General features: G+C 46.0%; 1 protein-coding gene across 1 annotated transcript; it reads right to left on the bottom strand.

Moving 5' to 3' along the window:
• Nucleotides 1-849: 849 nt before the first annotated feature.
• htr2cl1 (5-hydroxytryptamine (serotonin) receptor 2C, G protein-coupled-like 1) lies at nucleotides 850-15,610 on the bottom strand. The gene is made up of 3 exons (XM_061235718.1): nucleotides 15,017-15,610; nucleotides 7,360-7,560; nucleotides 850-4,660 (listed from the first exon to the last, which is right to left on the bottom strand). The coding sequence occupies exons 1-3, from the start codon at nucleotides 15,405-15,407 to the stop codon at nucleotides 3,747-3,749; spliced, it is 1,506 nt and encodes a 501-aa protein (XP_061091702.1). The 5' UTR covers nucleotides 15,408-15,610; the 3' UTR covers nucleotides 850-3,746.
• Nucleotides 15,611-20,300: the final 4,690 nt, after the last annotated feature.

Genomic DNA, 20,300 nt, shown 5'->3' with positions numbered 1-20,300 from the left:
CGTTGCTCTCCCAGTGTTGTTACTCTCTCCCACCACATGGTGGCGATACAGGCCCTTCATTGGAAACGTGTTCACTAATACGCCTGTGAACAAGTGAAAATTTCCACCTGTTTTGATATGAAGGCATGTGTGCAGACATTCAGCGGGGCCGACGCTTAAAACAGGGAAGGGAAGGAGCCACCTGCCTGCCCCCCATCCAGAAAGTGTTCCCCACCACCATTTCATCATGCAGTCATACTCCCACACTGTGTTAACGCTGCCACAATGCCTTTCAAATTCATCTCCGTAGTATAGCATTATGTTCTTGATCCGTTCTTCAAACAGACACCAGTAATGTAACAAAGATCTATAATTTCCTATATAACTAAGAAAAATACATATCTTTATAAATAACTAAACCCCATGCTTAGCCAAATACAGGCAATAGGTCCTTGGTGAACAGTATATAGCTATTAAAGGCAAGCCTATAGCTTTTGTACAGCAGCCACACACACATATAGATGACATACACATTGGTGTTGCAAGCACATACACAAATAGTACACTCACTCACTCCTGCCCTCCCTCCTCCCCCTTTCAGTCTGTCTATGGCCTGCAGGGTGGACTGTGTGTAAATGAGCCTACTGACCGTGATGGTCCTTAACCAGGATTTACCAGAGGGAAAAAACTGAGAATTGTTAAACACTGTGTGAAATGCCTATGCACAAGCACATATAATGAATAGCTCGGGGGCAGAAGGGATTTGATTGACAGCTTTGATAGGTAAAGTGTACACTGGGCAATATATAGTGCACTGCAAAACCTGGATCTGTAGCCAATTACATACTGAGGAAGAAAGTATCTCCGGAGACGTCTTAACAAACCTTTAATAAATAAGCAGCAGCGTCACAGGAAAGAAAACCACAGTGCAGATGGATTAAACAGAAATGCATATCATTGCACCACAAAAATATCCATATCCACATATCATGATAAGGGTAATGAGATTTAAAACACTGGCATTCCTTATTCTATATACACTGTTAGCTCAGCTAAAATATACAGCGCAAATATGTAGATCGCTCACAGAAAGTGAGAGACACAGAGAGAGAGAGAGAGAGAGAGAGAGAGAGAGAGATAGAGAGCGTGCAAACATTTGTTCTTGCTTTTGAAAACACAGAATCTCAACACAAAATTGTCCAACCGATCCATGCCTTCCTCTTACTTTTGTTCATATGCATGTTTGCTCCCTTTCGCAACCAGTATAGCAATAGCCACAAGACCAGCACACCTGCACACCTGTTTGCCATGTTACAATATATACTGCACAGGTAGGTCTGTGGCAGTTTGGATGGTGAGAGACAATGAGAGATCTGTGTATGGCTCAATATAATTGTTCAAAATGGCAGATAATAATCTAATGCACCCTTTGCAAGTCATTATTTTTTCCCTTTCTTTTGAATGCCCAAGCCAGAAGAACCTATTAGTTTTGCTACTGTTAATGCTAGAATGAGCTCCAGATTTCAAACAACATGCGAACTAGAAAAGAAAAGATAGTACACTTCAGAACAATATACATACTGCATTTTGTTAAGGTCTTGTGCTGTTTGTATTTTGGGTTGATGAAATTTTTCATTCATCTGTATTGCTTGATGCTGTGCATAGGTGTAAGGGAGAGTGTGGAAGTGATTTAGGGCAGTGGGTGATTTTTGTCATGTGAAATGGCAGTGTGGTGGTGGGGTGGTCCAATGTAGGATCAGCTGTTGTTCTTCATCAACAGGCCTGTTCAGACCATGGGTGCAATTGGTTAATTAATTGGAGATTACTCACAAACGTTTCCAGTGAATCACTGAGGGAATAAATAATAATCTAATACAGCAATCATCAAATCTGGACCTTGACTCCAAATCTGGCCCTGGTTTTCTTTTGTACCAGGTAATTAGCTGAACAATTAGTACTACTGATTGGCCAGACTGTCTTCACACCTGAATCCCAGGTAAAGGGAGGGTGGAAACCAACAGTTCTTCCAGGACTGTGATTTGATGATCCCTGATCTAATACAACAGCTACAAAATATAAATCATTGTCTGCTTTTTTTTTATCGCTCTCTTGGTTTATGTGGCGAGTTCACAGTCTTTTATTTCCATGTGAAACCATTCTGTACAGTTTACTGACAAACACCTTTTATTATTATAGTGCATTACATGTATAAAATGTGATTTATATCTGCTACCACCTGAGGGTGCTCTGACGCCACAGTACAGGGCAGTATGTTAAGCGGTATATAGTTCGGTTGCAATTAAATAAGAGCAGGTTAGGCACCCTACACACTCAGCCACCACTTTATTACTGTAGCTAGACCTGTACACAAGCATGCAGACATGGTCAAGAGGTTCGGTTGTTGTTCAGACCAAACAACAGAATGGGGAAGAAATGCCAAAGTGACTTTGGCCATGGGATGACTGTAGGTGCCAGAAGGGGTGGTTTGAGTATGTAAAAAAACTGCTGATCTCATTTTCATGCACAACACTCTCTCACTCTCTGTCTCTCTCTCGAGTTTACAGGGAATGGTGCGAAAAAACCAAAAACATTCGGTGAGCAGTTCTGAGGACGAAAACGCCTTGTTAATGAGAGAGGAGAATGATCAGACTGCTTCAAGCTGACAGGAAGGTGGCAGCAACTCAAATAACTATGTGTTACAACAGTGGTATGCAGCAGAGCATCTCTGAATGCACAACACATCCAACCTTTAAGTGGAAGGGCTGCAGCACAGGTGTCAAACTCCAGTCCTGGAGGGCCGCAGTGTCTGCTGGTTTAACTCCAGTCCTGGAGGGCCGCAGTGTCTGCTGGTTTACCTCCTGTCTTGGAGGGCTGCAGTGTCTGCTGGTTTAACTCCAGTCCTGGAGGGCTGCAGTGTCTGCAGGTTCAACTCCAGTCCTGGAGGGCTGCAGTGTCTGCTGGTTTAACTCCAGTCCTGGAGGGCTGCAGTGTCTGCTGGTTTTCGGGATGTTCTTGGCATCTGTGGTTCATTTAAGTCATTGATTGGCTAAAGAATCCACACACCTTGTTCTCAAGGCCTTCATTGACAGCTGATTGGAAGGAAACCCCAAAAACCGACACTGCAGCCCCCTGGGAATTCAGTTTGACACCCCTGGGCTACAGCATCAGAAGACCAAGAAGTAAAAAAAAGAAGTCTCATAAATACCTAATAAAGTGGCCTCTGAGTGTATGTAGTGATATAGCTAAGCTGCAAAGCTAAATTAAAAGCTCTCTCTCATTGCGTACAAGCAGGAACAAGCACGTTTTTTTTTTTGGCAAAGCAACTTCCATCACCTGTTCCCGGGATAAACTGTAATTTGATGCAAGATAGTACAATCTGTCAAACTGACTAATGTCAAGTTAAGTTCCTCTGGAATTTGGTGAAGGATAACGAGAGTATGAATATGTACATTATTATTATTATTATTTTTATTATTATTATTATTATTACTGTTATAGCCGGATCAGGGGAAAGTCTCATGCTGGTAGAACCTCCACCTGTACCCTGGAACACGGACACAAGAGGGGCCACTCTGCAGCGGAAGGGGCCCCATGTTTCACTGAGGAGCAGAAAGGGGCCAGTCACACACAGCTGATGTCCTAGGCTAATCAGATACAGTTGTCTACAGCCAATCACACGTAGATGGTGTGCTCGGCCAATCAGATGCAATCGGTGCGCTCTCCGGGCCAATCGGCCGTGAGCACTGAGCTCGGCTCAGCCGTACATGTCATACGCAGCTGGTGTGCTCGGTGGCGGTGTGGTAGCTGTCGACGGATACCTCCGATATCCCAGGGTTCATCTGGCCGTCGTCCATCTCCAGCCCGCTGGCGGGCGGGTTGCGGTCGCCGTTGCGGCAGTTGCTGTTGCGGTCGATGCCCTCCTTCCCGCACAGCAAGGTGGGCGTGACCACCAGCGACGGGCAGGGGGCGGAGGCGTTGAAGCGCCGGCGCCCCGCCCCCTCCCGGTACCGGCAGCGTAAGTAGTTGGAGAACGCGTTGCGGTAGGTCTTGTTGAAGAGCGTGTAGACCAGCGGGTTGACCCCAGAGGAGATGTAGCCCACCCACACGAAGACGTTGAGGAGCTCCCCCAGCAGGTCCTCGTTGCACGAGCCGTGGCAGAGCACGTACGTCACGTTGGTGATGAAGAACGGGCACCACATCACCAGGAAGAGGAAGAAGACCACGCCCAGCACCTTGGACGCCCGCTTCTCGTTCTTGATGGCCTGCATCATGCCCCGCCTCCCGTGCCCGCTGAGGTCCCGCCCCGCGGGGGAGTTGAGCTGGGACGGGGCGTCGGTGCTGGGGATCACCGAGATGCTGTTGGAGGGCGGCGTAGACTGCGAGGGCTCCCCCCGCAGGCAGTTCAGGCTACTGCGCCTGGGCGGGGCCTGAGGGGGCGGGGCGGACAGCTGCAAGGCCTGCTGGGAGGAGGCGGAGCGGTCCTCGTACAGGAAGACGGTGGCCTGTCGCTGCAGGGCCTGCACGGTCAGGCAGTAGGTGACCACCATGATGACCAGCGGGATGAAGAAGGCCACGAAGGACCCCGCCAGCATGAAGTTCTCCTCGTTCAGCACGCAGCTGCCATTGACGAACACCTTGGCCTCGTTATGGAGCCCGATCACTGGGATGGGCATGGAGATCCCTGGGAGGAAGGGAGGGAGAGAGGGGGGGAGAGAAAAACAGGGTGAGAGAGTTGTGAAAGGTTAACATGTTGTTGTCGGAGTCATTATTCTCATTATACTTTTTTATGTATATTATTACGTGCTCTGTTCTAATTACCATTGCAGTGTCTGTGTAAGCCAGATATAAAATTGCATAAGCCGGAAAATTCCAACTCCTACAGGCCTTGGGTACAGAGGGAGGATGAGAAGTTTTACTTCTTTCACGATTTGGGTTGTGGTCCTTGGAACTGGCACACATTTGCACGGCCCCTCTGACAGAGAACCATGTATAGGATCACTGCTAATAATGCTGTTTTAGTATGGTGTTGACCTGACTGGATTGCTTCCTACAAGACAAGGGTGGATTTTTCCATTGCTGCTGAACGATTGCAACAAAGAGAGAGGGAGAGAGGAGCAGGATGAATAGAGGTAGAGAGGGAGAGAGGGAGAGAAGGGCAGAATGAAGAGAGGGAGAGAGGGGCAGGATGAAGGGATGAAGAGAGGGAGAGAGGGAGAGAGGGGCAGGATGAAGGGAGGGAGAGAGGAGCAGGATGAAGAGAAGGAAAGGAGCAGGATGAAGGGAGGGAGAGAGGAGCGGAATGAGGAGAGGGGAAGAGGGAGAGAGGGGCAGGATGAAGGGATGAAGAGAGAGAGAGAGGGGCAGGATGAAGGGAGGGAGAGAGGTGCAGGATGAAGAGAAGGAAAGGAGCAGGATGAAGGGAGGGAGAGAGGAGCAGAATGAGGAGAGGGGAAGAGGGAGAGAGGGGCAGGATGAAGAGAGGGAGAGTGGGAGACAGGAGCAGGATGAGGAGAGGGAAAGAGGGCAGGAGGAGAATGAAATTGCAGGTTGAGGTTGAGCGCAAGATTAAACAAAAAATCAGCAAAACATTTCATTTTACCATCTGAGGTGAATCATAAAACACCCGGAACACGAAAGACGTAATACCCTTTATAAGATAGTGGACACAAGGACACATGACTCCAGAGTTAGGAACTCTGCTCTGCTCAGTACAAAAATGTGAATCACCACTGACTTTAATGCTCTTGCTGACTTGTCATTATCTCTGGGATTTCAAAATCAATTGCATATGCATGGTTACTTGTCCTTGTCAATCAAGCAAAACAGCACTCTCGTCTTTTAGACGTCATCTTGAAGGAGAGTGCACACAGCCAGTTCCATGTTTTGTCATTTTGCCAAGCATGACAGAATGGAAAAAACATATTTGATTTAAAGTTTACTGAACGCTGTAAATTGCGAATACGTCCTTTAGCTCTCCTAACATCTTTTGTTATTTTGCTTTTTGGTATCTTTATTCTGCATTTTGCTAGCCTATCTCTCTCTTCTAATGGTGAATTCCCAATTTTGGCTTCCTTTTAGAAGGTACTCAAAGTGGGCAGCGGAACTTTAAAAGTACAGTACTTTGGCAGGACTCTTAGTGCTGGATAAAGACAAACTCATATTTTTGTTGTTGTTGTTTGGGTGCCTCTGTTTTAAGAACGATGCATCCTTGGGGGGTAGGAGGGAAAAGAAAGGAAATAGGCTTAGCTGAGGACTCAAAAACGCCTGAGCCTGAGAAAAATAGCTGATCATTAGCGCAGCAGCCAAAATGGCTGTGAGAAGGAGCGCAGATTCTGTGAAAATAAGGAGAGAGCCCCTGCTGTCACTTCACATTAAGCTCTCTCTGTAGGCAGGGCTGTTATGACCGGTCCCTGGGCATTGTGTGGAGCCGGGGACTCAGAGACACTAACTCTGTCATCAGGAGGACTTACTCACGCTCCTCCAGAAAGGAGAGAATATGTCAGTTTGAGAGCTACCCACGACTCAGATCACAAGGCCCCCGATAAACATCCTGTCAGCCTCCTCAGGCAATACTTACTATATTAAATATTGACTGTTACGCGTACAATATGAAATACGAAGACACGTGGGTTAGGCCACTTGGGGGGGGTGGGGGGTGGGGGCATTAACAGGTTGCTACAAAAGAGCACGCGTTGCTCAGTCAACCTGCCCTGTATAAATAAAGTTTAATAAAATAAATAAATAAATGTAGTGATTCAATGATGAAATGCTGCAACTAACTTGCTGTGAGTTTGCTCAGTATTATTTTTGACACTTTTTGTCTGACTTGCATGTGATATAACTATATGCTTAAGAATTATCTCTCTTGGGCAGCACTTTCAATTACAGAGTTTGCAAAAAGTTCTGACCAAAGCACATTTAATGATTATACTTTCATTGGCACATGCACTGTAAAACAAATTAAAAGCAGGGCCTTAATTCAAACAGCTACCTGCTGTAGCTTAACTATATCTGCCATTCAAAAAATTAATAATTGGATTTACTTAAATAAAATTATGGACAGTGGTTGCATGCAATATTATTAATAAGTACTTAATCAATTGAAGTCCTGTATACTTTATAACAATGTGTGCAACCACTGTCCATGATTTGAAATAAAATAAAGGAAAATAAATGCTCATTCAGTGCTGAGGGTTCTGCAGCAATATTTGATACTGGGCCAAACGTAATTGTTTTGGATTCAAATATGTTTCGGTGCTTGATTGATCTTGCCTGGTGCAACTGAGCCAATGAAGGGGACAAGAAGGCAGGGTTCATAGGTTCCAATACCCCCGGCAGGCTCAGTAAAGCCCGGAAAAGCGTTTGAACCCAGACACTGACCTATGGAGATGGTCCAGACGGCAGCGATCTTCAGCATGGCCTTGGTGCGGGAGTTGAAGCGGCTGTGCTCGATGGGGTTGCGGATGGCCACGTAGCGGTCCAGCGAGATGGCGCACAGGTGCATGATGGAGGCCGTGGAGAAGAGGACGTCCAGGTAAATCCAGATGGGGCAGAGGGCGTGGGGCAGGGGCCAGACGTAATCTGAGAGGGGGGACAGACAGATAGGTACTCAGTGATATAAACTCTGGGGGTTTCAAAACCGGGCGTGATATGGTGCTAGATACAATTCTAGTTTGTACTCTGCTGAAAAAACTGCTCAAGCTAGGTTTTGAAACAACTGATAGCTGGTTCACCAATTGAGACCAGCTCCATGCACAACATGGTTTGACCAGCACAAGCTATGGTTTGAAACAACTGGGAGCTGGTAATTTCAAGCTTGTCTTAGCTGGATTGTACACCAGGGTAGGTAACAGTGAGCATCAGGTATGCTTTAGTGGTAGGAAAATAGTAAACATTGTTGGGGTGAATGTTATGTTACGATCTGTTCCTGCAATTTCAGGAAAAAAAATATATTGTCAGACCATTAAATACCAGCTCTGGGTCCAGTAGCATCCGGTAGTCGGATGTTCTCTCCTGCCATCGACTGTCAAAGTGCACAAAAGCTCCTGACACATCTGTGCGTGTGACATGGCCATGTCATCTCCACCTCTCTTCGCAACAAGGACTGAAAAATGACTATTTCCCGATTAATAAGGTAAACTCACATCGCTAAGGCACTCGCCCCCGCACAAGAGCGATGGAGGGAGATTAGTCACCGGCTGGTTTATGGACAGGAACGGTGTGTAACAGACCCGCTCTCAACCGCACCACTGCTGTGTGTATGTGTGTGTGTTTGTGCAGCTGATTGTGAGCGGGGATTTTCCCTCTCATCTGCCCCACTACACTAGCCCCCCCCCCCACATTCATATTTCCCTGCTCCTCCTCCAACACCATACTCCCAGTGATTAGAACTTCTCCAATACAATCAGAAGGAGTCAGGGCGGGTTTGGGGCCTGATGAGACTATGACTGGATTACGGGACCTGGGGGGTTGGGAAACAGGGAGGGAGGGACATAATGGTAACATTCCTCCATCGGGATTGAATCTCCATGTCCTGTGCGAGAACGCTCCACGCGTGAGCGATCCGGGCGTGCAGACACCAGATGCCGGCCGGGGCCGGATATCCGCGCGGCTTATGACTCAGTGCGAACGGGGGCTAGCGGCTGCTGAAGCCCTAGCGCGGAGACGGATGCGCGTCAGAGAGGCATGCTCTTTTAATGAGTCGCCCTGTCACTTCGCCGAACCAGCCCACAGAAAGCAGCTCTCTGTCCAAGGGCGTGTGTCACGCGGGCTCAGTCAGCAAGGCTGCAGGCAGGTACATCCAGTCTCTGCAGTACCACGCTGAGTGCAAGAGGCTAGGGCCATTGATTTCTTTTTGCTGGTTGGCTATCTGCTTGAATATTCCGTGCCATGCCTAGCACCGCATAATGATAAACAGGCAGCACTTTTCTTTTACCTAAAGTAGCTTTCCCAGGTGATTATTGTTTAATTTATGCCTCTGAGCCGTTTGTTGATCATCCTAAACCATTTTCATTACACGTATTTTGGTCTTATAATGGACCTGTGTGTGTGTGTATGTATTCATAATATATGTACGCATTTATAATGATACTATATATCATATAGTATATACATATTCATGTACACACACACACATTCTATGCTGTGCATTGTACGCACGCATGACACTCAGGGGTGTCAGAAAGGGTTATTTTCAAGTTTTTAAAATAAGAAAATCACACTGTTCAGCACTGATGTTATAATGTTATGAATAAAATGTTAGACAGTGCTATGAAGTATTTCCCTCCTTCCTGACTTCCTCTATTATTGCATATTTGTCACGAGGAATGGTTTCAGACAAAATTAAATATTTGACAAAGGGAACCTGACACTGAAAGACCGGTGATGTCTAACCTACCAGGACTCCAGACGCACTGTACGCCCTTCCCTGTGTTTGGACCACCCACTCCTGACACGACTCCATCACCCTTGACTGCGTTCATGGTTCGCATGTAAGAATTTCCAAAAATGGAGATGAATTATTTAGGGAGAGATGGAGTCAGAGAGAGGACGAGGTGGATTCAGGACATTTGTTTCCCAGCACAGCATCTCCCACTGTAACCCTACTCTTACTGCCTCCTCCCTGGATGTCACCTAGGGATACATGTGAAAACACACACGCACGCACATACACTCTCTCTCTCCCTCACACAGACACAGATGCGCGCTGTGTGTCAGTACACACACACACACACACAAACAAGCACACACACAGACACACGGTGTGCATTGGTACACACACACAAACACACACAGACACACAGTGTGTGTAGGCACACACACACACACACACACACACACACTCACAAACACACACAAACACACGGTTGTGCGTTGGTACACACAGACACACACACACACACACAGATACACACTGTGTGACAGTGCACAGGCACATGCACGCTGTGTACACACACACACAAACAAGCGCACACACAGACACATGGTGTGTGTCAGTACACAGGCAGACGCACGCTGTGTACACACGCACACACACACACTCACACACACAGACACACGGTGTGTGTCAGTACACAGGCAGATGCACGCTGTGTACACACGCACACACAGAGCGCGGTTACACATACTACAGTGTGTGCATAAGATTGTAGGTCACCCAGATTGAGGCCACCACATGGCGTCTGCTATTCGCCACGCCCTCAAGTATCCCTCAGGTTCAGCATCAGTGCTCAAATATTCAGCCCTCTGTGTGGAAACGGCCCCATTCATGAAGCCAATGAGGTGCACATAATCGTGATAAATGAGCAGGGCACATTTCTATAATGGAGAGCTCTGTATCTATAGGCAGCGGCACTGAAATCCGCAAAATCCAACAACTGATCAATTTATCAGTGCTGAGCCTGTGATATAATTATTAGTATTTCGAATGTTATATGTGATTCTGTTTCTCGTGGCGCATGTGCAATATGTTGGCTCGGCGTAGTGTGTGTTTCCAGACACGGCAGGAGGTGATAACGCTGTCTTCACACCTCCATCGCAGCTGTGATAACTTTCCTCGCAGCGTTGGGTCAGCGCTGTGCAGTTTACCGAATAAAAATGACTTTTCTTCCCGGCTGTTCTGCCCCGCTGCTGCAAGCCCCATACAACGCCGCACTGCATTAGCTATTAGCCTGAAAATGACGGCCAGATTCCTTGTGTCAAAACAACATCAGGCATGATGACCGCATATTTTCTCTCTCTCTTTCACATGCTCACACATATTAGTATACACAGAAATACACACACACACACACACACACGCATGCATAGACAAACATGCAGATACTTACACATACATAAATAGACAGGCACACGCACACACACATGATGGACATATGAAAGCACTTGTACACAAACAAGCACATAAACAAGTGTTAACACAATACCCCTCCCTATCTGTGCACACACAGCCTGCAGGATTTTTACTCGGGCTCCAGCCATTGAAACCGTCCAGCAATGTACACCCCCTCACTCCAGATCCTGTTCCATCACCATCAGTGCCATTTTCTGCCAACTCTTGCGTCCAAGAAATTGGGCGCGCTACATTCTCTCCGTGTTTGGCAGATAAAGAAAATTCTCCCCTTGTTTTTCGAATATAATGCAATCTATATCTAACTTCTTAAGGTAGGCCAGCTTATTCAAATAAAAAATGGATCTGACATGATATTTCACTCTATCGTAAATCACCTACAATAATCCTCCTCAGTCCTCCCCCCCCCCCAATTTTGAATTGATATGCATCCCGTTTTGTTTACGGCTAGTGGAATGAACACGTAAACAGCAGATAATCCGGGCGATAAATTAGATTGAGTCGACCCCTCGGTCACTCGCTGCAGGCAGTTGTATCCTGGCTTTTATTCAGTCAGATAACAACCCGCTGCCTTTTGTGTGTCAGCAGACTCTCCACAGACAGGCAGCCGAGTGTTTCCCTCCCGAAGCTCGCTGCAGGAATGCGTGGAGCGGGAGATAGAGGGCTGCAGGGGGGGAAAAGCCACAACGGGGAGAGGGAGAAGAGTCCCAGCAAGGCTCCCAACCGCCAGGCATGGCCGACCCTCTGGTGATTTCATCCTTTAGCCGGGGACTCCGGAGTCCGTTCAGTGCGGTGCCTATCGCGGCATTCGCCAATAAGTGAGCCGTTTGACTCGGTTTTTTCCACTCCGCTGCGCTAGGGAGGGAACGTGATGAGATTGAATAAAACGGCATTTAAATGACTTCCAGTCGTATAGGTGCAGGACATAAAGGGAGGGATGCTGGAATGCGGTGGGAGGGGGGTGAAGGGAGCGCTGTTGTCATGCCGATGCAAGGCGAGGCTCGGTACACCGTCAACGTGCTGCATTGCTTCTCTCCGATAGCTTTGAAGGCTTTGGAATAATTCAGAGGCTGGCTGAAGACATGGTATAATATGGACGTGTCTGTCCGTCCACCTCTTGCTCTCAGTCTGGATGCACTTGTATCTGTCCTGTTAAGATATACATGTAGCTCCAATCCTTTCAGTTCAGTTAAAGCTGGAATACACGGTAGGTGTTATATTATTTTTGGACTGACAGCTTCACTTTCAATACATTTTAGGAGGTAAACATGTAACATAATCAAAATAATATATGTGTGTTATATTATTATCAGAGCAAAAAGGAGGCCTTGATAGAGGTGAATATGTTCACAGATTCCACAGACCCTGCAGCTACTGAGCTCAGTTTTCTTTACCGAATGTTTCCCTTGCATCTGTAGCTTGATGTCACTTTTGAATATTCATGGGATCAATCGCAAGGTGGCAATGGATGTGCTACACTGTCAAATAGCACTGAAGACACCTGTTACCAACTGTAAACCTTCTGTCAGTGGAGAGTGGAGATGACAGGTGGAATTGCTGGAGCTGACCTGATCTGAATAGAGTATTAGTGTGTGGAATCTCTGGTACAATGCAGGTCTATGGATGTGCCCTCTGCTCCCATGTTCCTTCATGCTCTCTGCTTCTTAAAACATTCTGGGGCTGGTACCCGGAGGTTCTGGCGCTGTGTTAGATTACTGCCATCTTGGCCACACCCCATCATGAATACTGATGAAATGCACCAATTGTAATGTCCATAAGTCATTGGTAGGGCTATAGAACATCCATCTTTGAAATACTGTAAAACCTCTGATAGGGAACCGAAAAACTATAGCGACTAACTGGAAAACTCCTGTCATTGAGAAGCTGCATCATCACTAAAACTGAATGTTATCCTGCTGTTACTGGAATGTTTTGTCAATGTTATAATGTTGCCCCTCCATTGCAGCAGCATTGTGAGAACGTTTTGTGTTAGCCCCGAATCAGGGAAGCAGGGAAGCGGAGCTTCCTCTTCCCAGAGGAATTCCATGAGGATTAGCAGCCACACATAAGCTGCTTCCACCACCCTGCACACCTGCAGAATTTGTGACAGAAAAGAAACTCATTTCCACACCAGGAAGTCCACACCCAGACTAGCCTGGCCTGCATCCCCCAGTGCAGTACTGTCCCGTGGAGGGCAAGCAGTCAGCGATTGGCTCCAAGCAGAATAGAGGCCTTCATATTTTTAATGGCTGACTGTGACACTATTGTCCACATAATTGCGTGTTTGTAATCCCAGATACTGGAACAATAGACTCATCAAACTTCGGGACATGGATTTAAAAAGAATGGATACAGAAAAAGAATCTATCAAAGAAGGCTATCGTGTTTTCCAATTAAAATATTTCTAAATCTAATTGAAGTTATTATCAAATCACTGTATCTCAGTCTGAAAGCTGATGGCCTGATGGCCCATCTAAATAATGAGCAATTAAATTAGCTTGAAATAATGTGTAACGGTGTTGCAGAAATTAGATGTGAAAAGCTTTGGAATCACAGTGCAACACAGTGATGGTCTTGACATTACTGGTTTTGACAGTTTGTACAGAACATAAACCCTGCACTAGCATCCATTCATAGTACAAAACAGTATAAAAAAACTGTGTTTGATCTTGAAGTGGCAAAAAAGGTAAGATCTATTGCAGACCTTTAAAATGATCAATATGACACAACCGGAAAAAGAAAAGAAAAATAAATGACTCATGAAAGTGCATGGGGAAAGAATAATATTCTACTGCAACCTAGCAGTTCTTCCAAGGCGTAGGAAAAAAAAACATATTTTGTATTTAGGCCTCTAGTGCAGTGTTGACTAAGCAACCTCCTCCTTTTTTACATTTTTTTTTACAAAATCGACACAAAACACTTTCACCCTTTCACAAATCGTCGAATCCAAATTGAAAAACCAAGCCAATTCCTATATCCAAATCCAATTTCAAAATCCAATCAAATCCAATCCAAAAACTATTCACAATTCCATTTCGATAAACCGTTCTCAATAAGCTTTCCAATTCAATCTAGTATACAGCCATATCCATATCACTATCCTAATCTACCAAGCCAAATCCAGTCCAAATTCCATTCAATCAATCCATTCACAGTTTGAAAGAAAGCCACCTTCTTCCCGGAGACCAGCAGATACAGCGGCCCTGGGTGTGTGTCCTGCGGTGATGCTAAAGTCTTGGCCACTTACACTTACAACTTACATACTGTGGTTAATGCACTTTCCCGCCTCATCAAATTCCCTATGGGGAATATTTTTGTACTGTATTTACTTCCGGAAACAGACGGTTAAGCTCAAGAATGCTACTGCAAGCTCCTCATGATGAAAAAGGGCACTGCTGCCACCCTACTGTTGGAACCTGCAAGTATTTCAGACCATTATGGATTAGAGTGCTCCGGCTTGCTACCTGGTTGTGGTTGTAAATGGTAAATGGCAGGCATTTATATAGCGCCTTTATCCAAAGCGCTCTACAATTGATGCTTCTCCATTCACCCATTCATACACACACTCACACACCGACGGCGATTGGCTGCCATGCAAGGCCCCGACCAGCTCGTCAGGAGCATTTGGGGGTTAGGTGTCTTGCTCAGGGACACCTCGACACGTATACGTACCTCCCTCGTATAGGATGAGGGAGACCAGAACTCACTGTGTACGATGTAGATGAGGGAGATGGGCATCACCAGTACTCACCGTATAGGATGTTGATGAGGGAGATGGACATAGCCAGTACTCACCGTATAGGATGTTGATGAGGGAGATGGACATAGCCAGTACTCACCGTATAGGATGTTGATGAGAAAAGGGGCATGGCCAGTACTCACCGTATAGGATGTTGATGAGAAAAGGGGCGTGGCCAGTACTCACCGTATAGGATGTTGATGAGGGAGATGGGCATCACCAGTACTCACCGTATAGGATGTTGATGAGGGAGATGGGCATCACCAGTACTCACCGTATAGGATGTTGATGAGGGAAATGGGCATAGGCAGTACTCACCGTATAGGATGTTGATGAAAAAAGGGGCGTGGCCAGTACTCACCGTATAGGATGTTGATGAGGGAAATGGGCATAGGCAGTACTCACCGTATAGGATGTTGATGAGGGAGATGGGCATAGGCAGTACTCACCGTATAGGATGTTGATGAGGGAGATGGGCATCACCAGTATGCCCACCAGCATGTCGGCCACAGCCAGCGAGCGCAGGAAGAAGTTGGTGGCATTTTGCAGCTTCTTCTCCAGCGACACGGCCAGGATGACCAGGATGTTCCCGCCGATGGTGAAGAAGATGATGACCAGGATCAGGAGCGCCGGCCAGTTCTTCTCCTTCATGGGCTCCCGGGAGATGGTGTGGGCCTCGACCGAGAGGTTACCCCCCGAATCGGCCCCATGGAGGCTCTGGTTCAGGCTGACAGACGCGTTCCCAGGCCAGGCCGCCCACCCCCCATACAGGCCGATATCCAGGGAGGCCGTGGTGGAGCCGAACCCACCCAGCAGAGGTCCATTGTGGCCACCCATCATTGGAGAGTGTCCGTGCCTGCTACTGTGCCTTCAGCCACTGGGGGGCGGCAGAGAGCCCAGCCGGTACTAAAAGTCCATTCAGAGCCACTGGAGGTAGCTGTGGTTGGTGGAGGAGCTGCCAGGTGCTATCCTGAATACAGAATATATGTATATGTTTTCTGCTGTTGCCTTAGGAGTCATACAGGAAAAAAAGCTTCATCAAGGGTTCAGAGCGCCTTTGAGTTTCCCTCTGTTTTCTCTTCTTGGCTTCTTTGTTATGGATGTCCTTTCTTTGAGACATCAGTCTTAGACTTAAGCAGAGGCTAAACATAAATGAGAAGAATGAATAAGTAAATACACATTGGTAAGAAGGAAGAAGCTTATCCACTACAGTGCCTCAGTCCACACACTGTATTAGCATAATAAAACTGAAGTTTTTATTTTTTAGAAGTTGAGTTTGTAACAAAAAATGCAATTAAGCTATACATTTGTAACCATACACTGTCATCATCTATTTGTGTTCTGTTACCGTCCTACTCCTGAAACGATATGTTTGTGAAATATTTTTAATATTTTACAGTGAAGTTGTATTAACACTGGCAGCTAAAAGCTTCACATAAAGTATCCATGGGTTTAGCTTTATTTTGATAAGAAATGTGAAGCCTCGCAGACAGTGAATTTAAATCCCTCCACACGGACTTTTCCATTCATCAGCAGGCAGCATTTTTGCAGCTCGATTTACAAAGATTTTCCACAGCACCCTTAGAAGACGGCTATTTTTGGTTAGAGACTCCCTCCAACCCCCCTCAACCCCCCCCATCCATCCAACCATGTCCTCTGCATTCCTCCCTAGGCCCCTGCCAGGTGAGTCAGGCACTGAAATGAGCCCCAAACTCTAGGGGAATGGCACGGGCTAGGGGAAAGGCTCCCCCACAGAAACATGAGGACCACCCATACATAAAGGCCATAAGAATAATACAAAATGGCTGACATGGCTCTTCATGTACCTACAGTTAAGACCCAAGCAGACAAGCCTCGTCCTGGAACTCCAGTGCTATTTCTGGGATTGGTCCATCCATATTTCGAACCAGACAGGTGGAACGCTAAGAACCTCCATCACTTGGTCGCCTGCATTCATTCATAAACCTGATTATTTAATACCATTATGTAGTTATAGGTTTGGATGGAGCAAAAACAATACAGGCACTCCCAGACCAGGGTCTCCTGCACGTGGTCTACAGAGTGGCCAGCAATGCATCAACCCGGACATAAACCTTCCCAAGCATCTCCGCCTCTTCTAAATGAGCTGGTGAACAGTTCCATGTATTGAAAATTGCATTGTGCTTAACAAAAATGCATGATATTAAAACTGAATTTATAGTACATTTAAGTCATTTCCACCTATCATCCCATTTATTCCACTGCCAAAATTGAATCTGGACAATGTGAATTTAACACATAAAAAAACTGAAAAGGGCAGTTATAGACTCATGCCTTACCTCTCCATGTTGGGGTGGTTTGATTATTGCACTGTCCTGAGCAGAGTTTTCCTTTATCTTGGACCCCTCTGGTGTCCCTCTTTCATACAAAACCTGCTGTGAAGGGCAGGGCGGGGGCAGGCAAAAACCATCGGACAGGGGCACAGAGAGCATCACTGGAGACTGAGTCCTGGAGATAAGGACAGAGACACCGGGGCGTAAAACAACAGTCAGAAAATAACCTTTCTCATATCAGCACGGGGAATGACTGAGTTACACAGCTTTTGGCTTATGAATCATGAGTCTTTCCAGAACAATCTCAGCCTCCTGTGATGAATTCTGCGGGTCTGAGAGGGTTCAGTCAGGGGAAAGGTGCTTGTGGTGTTGGGATTCAGCAGGAGACTTGGATTCAGGGTCGGGAGACTGCGGCCCTCAAGGACATAAATCCCCCCACAACGGGATTTATCACTATAGATGAGGATTAACTACTGTAGAGGGTGGCTTTATCAGTAGAGAGGGGGAATTTTACAATTGTAGATAAGAGGCTGTGCCAGTGGACTATACCACTCTATAGAGAGAGAAGGGGGGGTGGGGGGGGGGGGGGGGGTTCAGAGTCGAGGTAAAGCTGAATAAGAAATACAATGCCCATTGAGGTGGTGTAGCAGATGGAGCTATGCTAGCGCTTGATACTAAAATAAACTAAAACCGTTTACCCCTATAGGAAATTACCATAAAGGTGGCTGCAGTGCGGAATGCAGATAAGCCGTGGTGGTAATAACTGACTATTATTCATTTGATAATAAGGGCTTTTTAGTGTATTTCGTCCTTGTTGCCCAACAGAAAAATGGGAAGGCCTTTATCTTCCCTGGGACAGAAGCACGTTTAGAGTTGGGAGGAAATGGGTAAAGAAGAGTGTGAACGCTCAGTCAAGCCGTCCCCAGGCACGGCGGTAAGGCACGGCGCAGGCAGCGCTATTAGAAAGTTTCCCGTCCGTCCTCCCGGCATGTGAGAGGCCAGGCCAGATAGTCTCTGACAGACAGGGCCCTGGAGTGTGTGAAGCGGGGGGTGGAGGGGAGGAGAGCGTGGCGTGTGAGAGAGAGAACTGTCAGGAGTGGCTTACGAGGCACCAGGGAGGATCTCTCTACATTCCGCGAAAAAAAAGAAGGCAAATAAAATAAATCTGATAGCTGTGAGATTGGTTGCCCTAGTGGCCGCAATCTCGGAGGGTGCGTCAGCCCCCCCCCCAAAACACTCCCGCCCACCCCCTCGACCCTGACGGATGGAAGAATTTCTCCCTAACAACGAGAAGAATGAAACTTGGTGACTTGTGAGGGAGAGCCCAGTAATTCTCTGCGAGAGAGACAGTGAGAGCAGGGGAGCATTTTATTTTAGTCTCCTGGCTTGTTCTCTCTAAGCAGCTCACTGAAACTGCATTAATGAGTCCGCTGTTAGCACGTTTGGTTTGCTTTGCTTTATAGTTACTTGTTAACAAACTGCACAATAGAGGCCAAAATCCATAAATCTGTCTTCTCCCTCATTCTGTCAATGGGCAGGAAAGACGCCTCAGTGCGAAACAACGGTTTTCAGACAACAACACTGGAGTGGCTTCAAAACAAGGATGAAGCAGGAAGCGCAAACCTGTTCTAAAATCTCCGTATTAGCAAAGTGTAGGGATAGTATCATTCACCGAGGCCTGCTGTGCTGGAAGATCAATATGAACAGACGTGAGGGAGTACAAGTGAGGCTGAGTGATAGGCAGAGTGTGCCCCAGCCATTCAAATCCATTAAAAGAAGTCTGCTGCCAAACAGATTACAGGATGCCTTTGCCAGAAAAGCTTTCCAGATGCTCGATCAGAGGTTGAGTGGCAGGAATCAAGACGACCTCTGTGCTTTAACAAGTTTAAAACGTACCTCCAGGTGTTAAATATGCTTTGTACAGTGCCCTCCATAATGTTTAGGACAAAGACCCATAATTTATTTATTTGCCTCTGTACTCTGCACTTCAACCACATGTACTTTTTTTGTATTACAAATCTCAAAGTACAGAGGCAATTCTGTCTCCATTTAATCACATTAGCCCTATTGTTAAAAAAATATCTAATTAAGCCATTGCACTGCATTTTTGCAAATAGCCATGCACTGCTGTCCAAAGGTGAAACGTCTTGTTTCACTTTGCCTGGAGATTGGCCCACATCCATGATATAGGGATAGGTAAAAAAGTACTTCAAATATTATGGTGGGGGGAATATGTGAAAAAGTGCTGTAATTTTTACATGGTGAAACTAGAATGGATAATACTAGCCTTTAATAAAAGTACAGAGCCAAATCAAGAAAAAAAGTATTTTTAAATATAGAGTGAGCTCCCCAAGACAAGAAGAGCTCACTGTATATTTATACACACAACACAGAGCATCCCCATATTAATAATAAATTGCAAGCAAGCAAGTCATGTCCCTAGCAGGCTTGGGGTCTATTCATGTTTCAATTCATTCAATTAAAGAAATGGATTTCCTGAATTGGCTCAACGGAAATGTGATTGACCCCAACAAAGGTTTCCAGCTTACATAACATTACGTCACATTACAGTATGCAGTTCATAAACATGATAGATGACTCGCTTGCACATTTTGACGTATGATTTATTCACGTTTTTGCTCAGTGCTGTTTTGCCCCTTTAATCATGGCTCTGTACACAGGATTTAGCTGGGCTGTGTCACAAGCCACCTCCCGTCCACTAAAATAACACTGCAGTACAGCCCATTTTGCCTCAGTACCAATCACATACGATACATTATAATGTTCAATCTCTGATTGAAAACCAACAATATGCATTCCAGGGAGTCTAATGGGTTTTTCCTGTAAATATGGCTCAACAACCATTGGTGTGTGAACTGGAAGGGGCTTAGAGTTAATTACCATGAAACATAAGCCATTCAAAAAGTGTCCCTGACTGCCTAATCCCCAAAAAATAAGAGTTTGAAGGATACCTGGCCGTCTCTTAATATATGCAGGACAACACAGAGGTTGTGTCTAATGAAAATTAGGGGAAATGATTCATGCCAAGCCACCAAAAACATGTTTACAAGGATACTATGTCTGCAGTTTTCACTCATGAGCATCAATATTAATGAACATTTCACAAATTGACATTTCCAGGCAGACTTTAATGTGGAGGCAAGGTGACAAGACAATGTTCTGTATTCCCTTGTAAATCAAAACAGGAACATAATTCAGCTGTCACCTACAGTACATCCTGCTTGTTGCCTGGTGATGCCATCTACTGTAACACCAAAGGGCGTCAGAAGAAAAAGGCAGTGGCCGATGAATTGTTTGCATTATTAATCACTATCACAGAGGAAATATAACGCTAATGCCTCTATCGCTAAGCAAAGCCTAATATCATCAGCACAAAGAAAAAAAGAAAGGGTTAAAATGA

This window comes from Conger conger, chromosome 3, assembly GCF_963514075.1.
Source record: "Conger conger chromosome 3, fConCon1.1, whole genome shotgun sequence".
NCBI classification, from domain to species: domain Eukaryota; kingdom Metazoa; phylum Chordata; class Actinopteri; order Anguilliformes; family Congridae; genus Conger; species Conger conger.
Note: the sequence above shows the minus strand (reverse complement) of the source record. Positions and strands in the feature narration are given on the sequence as shown.